Here is a 12,582-nt window from a genome sequence, read left to right as displayed (position 1 = left end):
AAGGATTTAAGTGGAGGAGAGTCAGGGTCGACTAGCGTGAGCACCCTGTCCAAAATTAACTCAATACATCTCTCTCTTATCCACCATGTGTATGAATCGGGGTAATCTTAGCACTGCAAGGAAAATTGTAAGAAGTTGTTAAGTGAGTGATAGTTCGTACTTGTAGGGAGTAAAAACAAAGAAATGGAATGATTATAAAATTTGATAATAATGTTGTTGCTCAAAATCTAATAACATTGCTCAAAACAAAATGTGAAAGATACTTACATTAACCCCATCTATCTTGAGAATCTTTGAATCTATTATCCTACAAACATTTGAAATTACTCTTCATCCACAAGAATACACATCATTTTGTAAGGGCACTTCTTGTAAGAGAAAACTATATGGTTTTTGAGGATCAGCAATATCCTCATATGTAGTGTCCAAAAAGGTTACCACCAACCTTCCAGCACTATAAATGGAAACATGTATAAAAAAAGGTCAATAAATAAAATAAACAATAAACCAAAAAGTGAGGATTTATATTCAGCGCACATTTTTGCTTGACCGTGGATACCCCTAAGAGAGTCCATAAGGATAATTTATCGAGTGAGAATATAAATATATATTAAGCTCCAATGTCCTCTGCAAAGTAAAATGTTAGTAAGAAATGCATACTATAAAGAAGTATACATTAAACCCTTTGCAAAATTGCATACCTTTCAACGTAAGGAAAAAAACATGGTAGTTTGTAATTGGATCAAACAATCTGAAAAATAATTCTATGTTTGAACGAGATTTTGAAAACAATTCCACTAATAACAGTGAATCAACGATAAATATAGTTTTAGAGATTTATTGGCTAAGAGAAGAAATCAATGCCCTAAAACCAAAAGCAAAACCGAATGAATGTCAATTGCAATGAACAAAACAACACTATCATTCCATTTAAAAATTTTGAGCCAAAAATCCTTACCTTATGCAACAAAAGACTACTGAATCTGACAACTGAATATCTATCTTAACAAACATTCCTTTGTCCTTGGGGGAAATACTAAGATAGTCTTTTGAAGAAGTGCAAGAGACATTCACAACCATTTGCCCGTATACCTCACCCATTCTCTTTAGATTGACAGGACCAAGGACATCGATTTTTCTCTTGCAAACTTCATCCTTTGACTCTATAGTCTCTTGTGGTCGTTCTTGATGGGCGACTTCTTTAGGTTCTTGATAGGCAGACACTTGTTCGGAGGTGGTCTTTGCAAGGTGTAAATGTGTCACGTCCTCAATCACTGGCTGTTTCGCTCTCCTAGACAATTTTGGAGGAACGTTAAGGATCTTAAATGCTTTTTTATCAGTAGTGGGCAAGGGCCTCAATACCTTGTCGAACCTATACCTGATTCTGCTAACCATACTAAAGTCTTTGTTCATCAAAGTCGTTCTATGAGCGTGGGCAGCACAATGTAAGCATCGTTCATAAAATCAATAACGAAGTCTTCAACAGCCTCCTGAAGGCAAAGAATGGCTACAAGCTGCCATTTTTTTTGCATGCCAACTTCAGTGGACACCCTTGATAATCTAAAAGAAATATCTTTGACAACCCTAATAAATGTTGTCTTTGGAATCACATGATGTGTAGCTCTTTGTGCCTTCCTTATCTCACTAAAACATTTTTGAACATTAAAAAATCTAGACTTTCTCTTTCTCTTCGACTTGGAAGGGTCTTCTTCTCCATGGGCATAAGAGGGTCCATGTTGCTCTGTCTGTTGAATAGGGGCTCTAAGGGAGGTTGGAAACTTAGCAGTTGTTGTAGGGTAGGACTGTACATGATGAAGCTTACTCTGGGCAAGAGAAGACATTGTCTCTGCACTAGATTGTTTAGATTCCATGGCAGGAGACTGAGGGCAACCAGGGATAGGTGGGATCTGAGGGCAACCAGGGGTAGGTGGGAACTTAGGTGGAATCTCAGGATGGAAAGATTGAGAAGCTAAAAGCCTTGTCTCCTCCTCACTCTCTTTGCTGTCTATATACACCTTCCTTGCAGTCTGCTTTGTCCTAGACATGAACCTACAAAAAAATGAGACTTGTTAGAACATTTAAAAACCATGAGTAAGAAATGAGACTAGTTAGAATATTAAAAAACCATAAGTAACCCAAACAAAAATAACAAATATAGCACGATAGGAGAAAAAGCCCAGGTTTGAAGTGAAGCTCCTTGCGTCGTATTTGCGGATGAAGATAGGAAAAAACCGTGGGTCTAAAATGTAACTCCTTGCGTCGTATTTGTGATAGGCTAAAGCCATTGACTAATACGACACAAATACAGTGAAGCCAAGTTTTAAAAAGCAAGCTCTCGCGCTGTATTTGTGGTGAACAATACGACATGAAAACAGTGAAGCGTGGATTTGTCGTGTTCGATACGACGCGAAAACAATGAAGCACATGTTTAAAATGCACCTGCTCGTGTCATATTTGCGGTGACTGATACGGCGCAACTATGTTTAAGCGCAGGTTAAAAAAACAACTCCTCGCATCATAATTGCGGTGACCAATATAGGGTGAAATTGATCTCGATGTGGCTATGTATTCGCGCTTTGGATTTGAAAAGTGAGCCACATAAGCTACCATCGATCTTTTATAACTGTAGGGTACGTGACATGTGGCAGTGTTTAATTGGCTAGGTTTTGCTCGGGCCATCCACGTGGCTTCGCACGTGGCAAATATGTTTCGCTCTATATAAACACGATGGTCAAGCATTTATGACTTTTTTTGCAAATTTACAAGCTTGTTTAGAGTTTAGGTCCACTTTCAATGTTTCTTATGTGAATTTGCACGATTTTGTTTACCCCTTGATACGAAGCGAAGAGATATTGTTCTTGAGGTCGCTTGGCCAGTTTCGTGTCGTATTATAGATTAGCAAATACAAAACGAGAAGGCATCGCTCGTGAAGTGGATGCACACTTTCGTGCGGTATCATACTTTCACTCATGTCTGAACCTAAGGATGTTGCAGGCTCCCAAGAGCAAGTAACCCCTTCTAAAAAAAGAATAAGATTGTCATCATGGTCAATAAGAGCTTCTGGTTGTGATGCCTTCTCCCCTGAAATTCCCACAACTCCCTTCCCTTGTTTAGCAGCAAGTGTGGGAATGCCTAAGAAGTCTCCAATCAAAGGCAAGTCACCATTAAGGGTTTCTGGATTGTCTCAGATCTCACAGAGGTTTCTCCATCTAAAAGGCTCCCAGACTTTCTTCTTCAGCATGGCATGGAGTTATCTTATTATGGAACTGCAAAGGATATTTTCAACCCTAACTGGGATATTGACCATGTATTGAACTCATGTAAGAAGTTTTTCTTGGAGGATTTTGCTGAGTTTGAAAGTCTTGGATTTCCGATAGTTGAAAAGGATGCAAAGGAATATGTTCGCATACCTATTGGGAGCTCACCTTCAGAGAAGGCTTTGTTTTCAAGAAAGTGTACATCTCATTCTCTTGACCGATTTTGTACCTCAGATTTGTTTTGTTCTGCTCATTCTAGGAAATGCAGGCTTATGTCCAAAACAACTACATTCATTACGTTTTCTCTTGTTAAATATCCCGTGAAATTTGATGAAAAACAATTAGAAGGTCCAAAAGTTTCCAGCTTTTGCCTTTTGGAGGAGGTAGCAAATGACAAGGATGCAGAGGAATGTTTGGACCCTAAGCAAGAAGCAAATATTGCTAGCAAACTAGATGTTGCCCGATTCAAAGCTGAGACCATTATTGAAGAAAACCATGCAAATGTAGATCTTGTTTGTGACTCTTCTTTTTATACTGTTGCTTCACTTCCAACTTTCCCTATCAAGGACAAGGAATACATACTGCCAGCAGACATTCAAAGGCTCTTTAATCTTAGGGGAGATTATTGTTTAGCTATCATTGCAGAGGCTTCTGATGCTGCAAATGGCATTGTTGACGTTGAAAATGAATCGAAAGAAGAGTTACTTAAACTTGACACTGAAATTACGGACGACAAGTTTATTGAAGCAGGGGATCCCCTTTCTCTTTGGTTTCGTAAGGCAAAGAATGCTGAGGAAGAGTATGGGATTACTAAAGAGGAATTTCATGGCCTTCAAGACCAACTTGGAATTTCCCATTTTAGAAGAGAAGAGTCGCAATATGTTAAAGAATTGGAAGATACCAATGAGGCACAATCATCAATTAACATATGGAATCCAACTAAGCTAGAAAATGATGAAAATCAATTGGTACTATTATCTAAATTTTGTAAGATGTATATACATTAATATGTTTGATTTCAACATTCATTTGACATTTATCTTTTTTAACAATTGGAGATTGGGGTAAAAGGACAAGAGTTGGTATTAGTTCACACAAAGATGTTGCTCTTGGCCATTACTTAGCAAGGATTGATTCCACATGTTTTCTTGATATTTCATAACATCTTCTCAGAGGAAGCAACATGGCCTATACTATGTATCAAGGCACGTACAAGGCTACTTGGTTTCTTTGGGCTACAATACAATGCACACAAGGTGATGCTTTTGGAGAAGACTGCAGCAATTAGGATTTTTTGTTATGGCCATGGTTTCTCTGCTTCTAGAGCACGATACTTTCTGGCCCTCTCATCTTGTGCTTTGGCAGCAAATCGAACTGATGTAAAATCAATAGTTGGCTACAAGAGAAGAAATTTTCTGTGTTATAGAGGAAATATCCCGAAAAGGAAGGATGATGTAAAGGCTCGTAAGAGCTAGCTTTGTACTTTCCTTTCTTGAATTCTCAAGTTGAAGTATTCATTCTTTGAAGTTGTCGTCGAAAAATACTATGAATTCTTAAGTTGAACTATTCATTCTTTGAAGCTATCGTCGAGAAAACCAATTGAATAGCTCCTCAAGAGCATTGCTTTTTGTAACTCCACCTCCATATCTTGTGCTTCGAAAAAAACTTGTACGTGCTTGATAGTGACATTTTTCCATGCCTTGGCTGCTATAAGTTGCGAGGGGGCCTTGCTCCTCCACAAAGTAAGGCCCATGGATATGAAGGATATGCTGCAAATTCATAAGAGTAACAATCAATTTCTTCCAATGGAAATTTTATCAAAGAAAGCTTGGATTAAATATTCTTTCTTACCATCCCCATGCCTCCTTTATTGCCTGAACAAGATTTGTAATCGAACATTTAAACTCTTCTGGATACGTGTACATTTTTGTTTATTGCTTGAGGAGCTCTAGGAAGACATCAATGTGTCTCCAAACCTCCATCCTTAGAAATGCAAGTCGTGGTTTGGTTGCAACGTTTGTTGTTATCCCACACAGCTCTCTCCAATGCTCCCAAGTAATGCTCACCTGTTTTCCTGTATGGTTACCTTAAAAACGTCTAGCTTTTGAGCCTCCCATTGAGACATCAGCCAAGACATCTCTCGTTTTCCCTGAAAGTGTTGGATCTTTTCTTAAATGAACTTGACCTCCATGAAAACCCATTTTGGAGAGTAATGCCTCACATTTGTCAATACACTCATTCGATAAAGACAAAGGCTTAATTGAGTATGCATAGTCAAGATGCAACCTGAGAAGTTTATCAATAATTCTAATCTCTGCATGCAAAGTACATATATGAACATTAGTAAGAGGAATTGAAAGAATTGGATCCCATATATCTTCCTTCTTTTTTTTTTACTTAGATCTATAGAGTCTCTAGTTGAGGCTCTTCTTACAGGGCGCAAGTTGCTCCAATTTTTAGACCCAACACTTTTCATGCAGTAAATACAAGGATATTTTGCATTTGCCCCATTACATATTCTAAGCATACATTTGATAGTTTTCAAGTCAGTGATCATGTGCCATTCCACATTAAAATTACCAACCCCATTAACAACCAACATTTCTCCTTCACTTTGAGACTTAATAATGTTTGGAATACCTGTATGAGTAAACAACCATTTCAGTGTTTCATGATTCTCGATTGGTAACTGAGCTGCACCAACCCACCAAATCTCCATCTCAGCCTGGAACTTATGCACTGGTGCTTGACCCCCACGATTGTTGTATTCCAATGGCCTATTCATGATGCGAATGCTGACTCTTTCCATCTTTTGTCCTTTTTGAATCTGTGCTTCATCTAACTTCAAGGCAAACTTTAAAACACCGTGACATTCCTCTAAGGTGAGTCTATACATATGAACCATTGCAATCTGCACTCTTCTTGAATCAACCCATATATTGTTAAATACATTGTATTCAAAACTAGATTTTCTTTTTGTCTTTTCATATGGCATAGATGCTTCAATATGAATGTATTCCCCGAAAACTTGTGGAATCTTACGATTCATGGCAGTCCTTGCAACCGATACTCCTAGGGCTCGAGGTAACCCAAATGCAGTTATTCTATTACATTTTAGATTTTTAAACCATAATCTTGAGATAGCCCGATAACCTTTTCGACTAATGCCCACAATATCACATGTCTCTACAATTTCGTTTGGTTTTATTGTGTCCTTTAAGTCCTTCACTAATTCTTTGAAAGTTGGGCCTCTCAAATCCATATTTTGAGGTGACCTAAGAATCCTCAAAATATCATTCTTATTCATAGTCTCTTTTTAAAAATTGATTCTCTCCTCACTCTCTCGAATATTTATACCCGACATGTTGGAGACATATTTTTTTTCAAGATTCAATCTTCTTTTCTTTGCTCTCTCACACAAGCTAGTTATATTTTTTAATGGTCTCTTTCTCTCTCTTAATCCTATTGGAGTTTTCTTTAAATGTGCTAACTTGTCTTGTAATGACTTATTAGCATTTTCCAAAACGTCAATCTTATTTGTAAGCTTAGAAATGCTTGTCTGTGCAATAAATAATGCTTTTCTCATTTCATTCATCTGAGCCATGTATGTGTAAGATGCAGAGTATAAGCTTTTACAATACCCAAGCATCCCATTATAACCTTCCCCAACATATCTCACGTAATCATGAATATTAAAAAAATTAGGAGGTTTACCTGTTGAAGGATCCTTTGGATAAATATTTCCATCTACCCACAAATCTATATGTTTCTTTCCTTGATTTCGCAATATGTTGGCCTCCATCTCATCTGTTAGTACTCGACGATGTATACTTCTCCAAGATGAATAAATTGGATCTAGTTGGATGGTAAGTTTGTATTTGCATGTGCTCGCATTTGTATCACTTGCAGAGGTGTTGCTAAGCATTTTAATAGATCAACGATCGCAGTGATAAGAAAGTGAGCACAAAGAAGGGAATGGCGAAAGAGAATGGAGAAAGAGCGTGTGAAAAGAAGACGCGGGAGTAAACAAATGATGCGGGAGTAGACAAATCGCAATATAGGTGGACATTTCTCGAAAATACAAATTCTCCCAAATTCCAAGACAAAAAACGGCCAAAAAGGTGACACTAACATAAATTAAATTTGAGGGACAATTAATGGCTCAGCTCTTTGATGAATTCAATATTCTCTCATTAATCACATCTGAGCAACCAAATTTGGCGTTTTCATTCTTTCAAAATCTCAACTAATTAGCAACTTAATCATTTTCTTACAAGTGCCTTTTTTGAAGCGTTTTTTGCCCTAATGTCTCAATCAATTATATCAAGAGTTCAAAGAGCTCCTTGTTTAACTACTAATCCTTGTGTAGAAGGAAGTGATAGGTTTGGAACTCCACCCATTAGCATTAATAAAGAAGTCATCAAGTTCATTCATAGAAGAGATAAGAAATATATGTTTTCTAATTGGAGAGACCCATCAACTTCTGAGTGTGATGCCATTTTCCAATTTCGCATGTATGGAAATAGGTAGAAGATTCACTATGTTTGTAGGGTCTCTTCTCAGTAATGCTTGTGCTAGGATGGTTGTCAATGTGGTGACAAGATTGCCCTTTAGCTCCCTACATTTTAAATTGCTATTGATGCTTAGGGTGGCCAAATCTTCAAACTATTAGGCATTCCTATGGGTTTGGGCCTACCGTAAAGCAAAGATTGGGATTGGGTTGGGTTGTAGAAAGAATTAAGAAATTAGGCTATTGGAAAGGTTCTCAATTCAACAATCCTCTCATTCATTTCTTGCCCAAAACCCTTCCCAAGTTGGCATGGTTAAAACCTAGAGATGTGTTAGCCATGAAATTTTTATGGTCATTGGATGGTGGAAGGATTGAATGTTAGGCATTCCTATGGGTTTGGGGTTACCGTAAAGCAAAGATTGGGATTGGGTTGGGTTGTAGAAAGAATTAAGAAATTAGGCTATTGGAAAGGTTCTCAATTCAACAATCCTCTCATCCATTTCTTGCCCAAAACCCTTCCCAAGTTGGCATGGCCAAAACCTAGAGGTGTTAGCCATGAAATTTTTATGGTCATTGGATGGTGGAAGGATTGAATGTTACCAAAAGAGCTAGAGGTGTGGGGATACCCAATCTAATAGATGGGTGGCAAGAACCTTTTCCAATAAAAAATCAAGACCAAGTTGTTTTGTTGTTGTGGAGTGTGCAAAACTTTCAAGTCTCTAATTGTCCCAAGTGGAAGAAGCTTGATGATGGCTTGACCGTTAGCCTTTTCAGAGAGTTAATATTAAGATAAGGATTGCTCAGACCCTAAAACCCTTCTACCTTCAAATTTTCTCAAAAATGCAAACATATTGATAAGGAGATTCCTTACGTGAGCGAGACATAGAATAACTGATTGATATTGTAGCACTTGCTTGATAGATAACGACTTGCAACAAAAAAATGGTCATTATAAAGATAAGAATAACTTATACAAAGCTTGCTCTTTGTAAGGCAAGGCCATATCTCAGATACATAAGGTTGACCCCGTTGCAGGAAAGGAAGGCATCACAGACCATTTCAATTGTTGCACATTAGACACGTGATTACAAAACAGCCTGATACACAAGTTGCCCAAGTACAAGAAAGGCTTATGTTTGTTTTGGATTGTGGCCCTTTGTTAGAATGCCTGTCAAATGAGATCGTTTGACACATGAAAGGGCCATCTGCATCGTTACGGCTGTGCAAGGATTGAAACTCCAAACAGTCAGTGATGACATCCCTTCCACAGATAGCATTACACTATCAAAGACCATTGTTGATGCAGAAACTTGAATTAGCTTATGGCATTGCAGTGAGGGGCTGCAGTAAGACATTTTGCTTGATGACATGATGTAGACCTGTAGCACGTTGGCATCCATCTTACCATATCAGAAGCATCTCTGCAGATAGGAAAACCATGCTCTTCCACTAGCTGGTTCTGCAACAAGTGATCATCATCACAGATTTTGCCAGTGAACTGATAGCATCAAGTGCAAATTGGGCATTGTATCAAACCATTCTCATTGCAATCTGGACATCTGATCATCTGGTCAGCTGCATTCAACAATTTGCAACTCCCGCTGCATACAAGACAAGGTATGAACCGGACACCTCCACAACCATCACAGATACCCTGTTTTACTTGTAGAGGGAGACCCTCAACAAGCTCGCCCAGCTTTCCATCCTCAAATAGCTTGCCTACCTCCTCTGCTCCTCCTATGTACCTTCCCTTGATAAACAGTCTTGGAGCACAGACCACATTACCCATCAGCTCCCTTAGCTCATTCAGAAACTTCAGATGCATTGATACATCCCTTTCATCGATGCGCAAGCAAAAGCTCTGCAGAATTCCTCTCACATTGTTGCAATCCTCGAAAGTCTTCCGAATCCCTCGTAATGTTGTGGTGTAGAGCACAACTGATCCAGCACCACCAGGGGGCAATTTCTTCTCAAAAACTTCCAATGGGTTGTACAGTTTTCTATCCAGTAGCGTGGGGCGCCATTCACCAATTATGGTGTTAAGGGTGTCACGCAGACCCTTTTGCCTTGTTGGAGAGAACTCAAATGCCTGCTGAGATGAATTCCATTCATCCTCAGAGGTATTCTCCAGTCCTTTCTCGTACATGGCAAGAAGGTCAGGATCAAACATTGGAGGACAATTGGGTTCAGCAGAGGTGAATTTCACTGCCCTTGACAGAGACATTCCTGCTATTGATGTGGACAAGGACTTGGGACTTTTCATCTGATTCTGTAGATTGAGTGTCGCTTTTCGATCTTGTGCTGTGTACCTCGTTGGAGATGGTGGACTGGATGATCTTCGAGAAGACAATATTACAGCACCTTTGGAAGTCAGCATGCTCCTATTATTGTGATTTCCCATGTTCTTGGTTACTGCTTGTGGTGTCTGAAAGGCATGCAGACAAGAATTTGTACTCCCAAATGGAGTTTTAGAAACTGACAATGATTTAAGGGGCACATACTTTGATTTGAAGGGCTTGCTGTTTTCCTTCTCATTACTGTCAACTTTCTCTAGAGGATGACGGGAATCACGCACTAATGTCTCGGCCTTGAGTCCATTTCCAGCAAGCTTGTCACAGTTGCTTGAAGTTGTGGTTCTTTGGACACAAACATCTGATGAAGAAGTAAATGTAATGGGAATTGATAGGGGGAACCACACGAAATCGTCCTCCAGGCCTTTCATCATATCTTTCACATCAATGGTCTCTGGGACATGGGAAACAACAGAATCTCTTGATGGGGCCCCAACTGCCCATCCTTCATTTCCCTCATTGATTTTGGCAGCTCCTTGCATGTTAATGGATTCATTTCTTGACCTCGGTATGCCCTCTGCATGCTTCAAGCTTCGATGCTCCTATTATTGTGATTTCCCATGTTCTTGGTTACTGCTTGTGGTGTCTGAAAGGCATGCAGACAAGAATTTGTACTCCCAAATGGAGTTTTAGAAACTGACAATGATTTAAGGGGCACATACTTTGATTTGAAGGGCTTGCTGTTTTCCTTCTCATTACTGTCAACTTTCTCTAGAGGATGACGGGAATCACGCACTAATGTCTCGGCCTTGAGTCCATTTCCAGCAAGCTTGTCACAGTTGCTTGAAGTTGTGGTTCTTTGGACACAAACATCTGATGAAGAAGTAAATGTAATGGGAATTGATAGGGGGAACCACACGAAATCGTCCTCCAGGCCTTTCATCATATCTTTCACATCAATGGTCTCTGGGACATGGGAAACAACAGAATCTCTTGATGGGGCCCCAACTGCCCATCCTTCATTTCCCTCATTGATTTTGGCAGCTCCTTGCATGTTAATGGATTCATTTCTTGACCTCGGTATGCCCTCTGCATGCTTCAAGCTTCGGAGCTTCTTATACCACTCAGTGAAGGAGCCTGAGGCATCAGTTGCCTTATCCTTATCTCCTGCCGGCTCAACAAGCGGATCAACCGACAGCAATCCATACGATGTTGATGTTAATTCAACAATGTGATCTCGGTAATGGTCATGAGACTGTCTGCTGATTGCTAATTTGGGTATCAAAGCCGGCTTTTTGGGTGGAGGAGAGAATCCATCAGCATCTGCCTGTTTTCGCAAATGCTTCGAAGTGACACAACCCATTTTGAGATTGTGATTCTGATCTGGGTCCGTACAGGAGACAGACGAATGTAAAAGTTCAGATTCATGAAGCCTGTCTATTATTGAACCAAATAATGAGGTTAAGCACGAATTGAAGACTGGGTAGAGAGGATACCTTCTTACTTAATTGTTGCAGGAAAACACACAATGCCTTGTGACAAATTGAGATTAAGTCTTCAAAGACGCCACCAAATCAAGAAGGCTATTGGATGGAGGGATCCCAGACGCAATGGATAAATTGTTGTTGGATTTACTGCATTCTCAATGAATTGGAGGCCCATTAATGGAGCCATTTGGTATCAAAAACTGAGGCATCTATTTGAATGGTTAATTAACCGGTAGATTGACGGAATTTCCATTCGATTGGAGGCACATTAGATCTATTTGGTTTCAAAATCTGAAGCATCTACCCGAGGAATATACACTTTGAGCGCGGCCACAGATTGCAGGCCCTCCATCCTCACAACAATCAAAAATTTTACTATCAGTCGATGAGCCAGAAGAACAAGACCAGAAATCAGCCCCCGTGAAGAACCGTAACCCCCTTTCTTCTCTCTTAACACAAGCAACCGATAAATCCCTCATGTAGTGGTGTGGGACAAGCGATGGCAGATGAAGAAGAAGAAATAACAGAGCGATCATTGAATGTGATTCCATCGTGATGAGACGATGATGAGTCGTGGATCAAGCCAGTTTCTGGCCGAAAGAAAAGCCATCAAATCAGTTCTTGACCATTAATGCAGCAGAGAAGAGGGATGAAGGATCAGCAGCGAGCAAGAAAGAGAGAGCAATACTGACTAAATTTGGGTATTGAGGTTACAGCAAACTGACTAAGGTGGGGACGAAGTTAGAGACCTTCTCTCTCTCTCTCTCTCTCTCTCTCTCTCTCTCTCTCTCTCTCTCAGACTCACATCACTTGAAAAAGGATCTGTTTAATGATTCCTCTTAATGAGGCAGGAAACCATCGGACATCAAGCATGTCCACGCAATTATTTAAATTTTCAAATGTTTAAACGGACAAATGTGCTGCCGCCCCCTTCCCCCCGCCCAACGGTCATAATTCTCTGAAAACGGAGGCTACTTTGATTTTAAATGGCTCTTTAACACCATTAGCCTAGCGCTACTTTGATTTTTAATGGCTCT

At 39.6% G+C, this 12,582-nt stretch overlaps 1 protein-coding gene across 1 annotated transcript; it reads right to left on the bottom strand.

Moving 5' to 3' along the window:
* Positions 1 to 8,717: 8,717 nt before the first annotated feature.
* On the bottom strand, positions 8,718 to 12,326 carry LOC148032291 (uncharacterized). Its single transcript, XM_087682935.1, is given in 3 exon segments — positions 8,718 to 10,640; positions 10,643 to 11,441; positions 11,555 to 12,326. Coding segments are annotated over 2 exon segments (2,145 nt in total). The 5' UTR covers positions 11,422 to 11,441; positions 11,555 to 12,326; the 3' UTR covers positions 8,718 to 9,274.
* Positions 12,327 to 12,582: the final 256 nt, after the last annotated feature.

The sequence above is a fragment of the Lygodium microphyllum genome, chromosome 8, assembly GCF_053477565.2.
Source record: "Lygodium microphyllum isolate KBCC chromosome 8, Lygodium_microphyllum_v1.1.10, whole genome shotgun sequence".
Classification (NCBI taxonomy): Eukaryota; Viridiplantae; Streptophyta; class Polypodiopsida; order Schizaeales; family Lygodiaceae; genus Lygodium; species Lygodium microphyllum.
The sequence above is the reverse complement of the archived record's forward strand: the minus strand, read 5'-3'. Positions and strand labels throughout refer to the sequence as shown.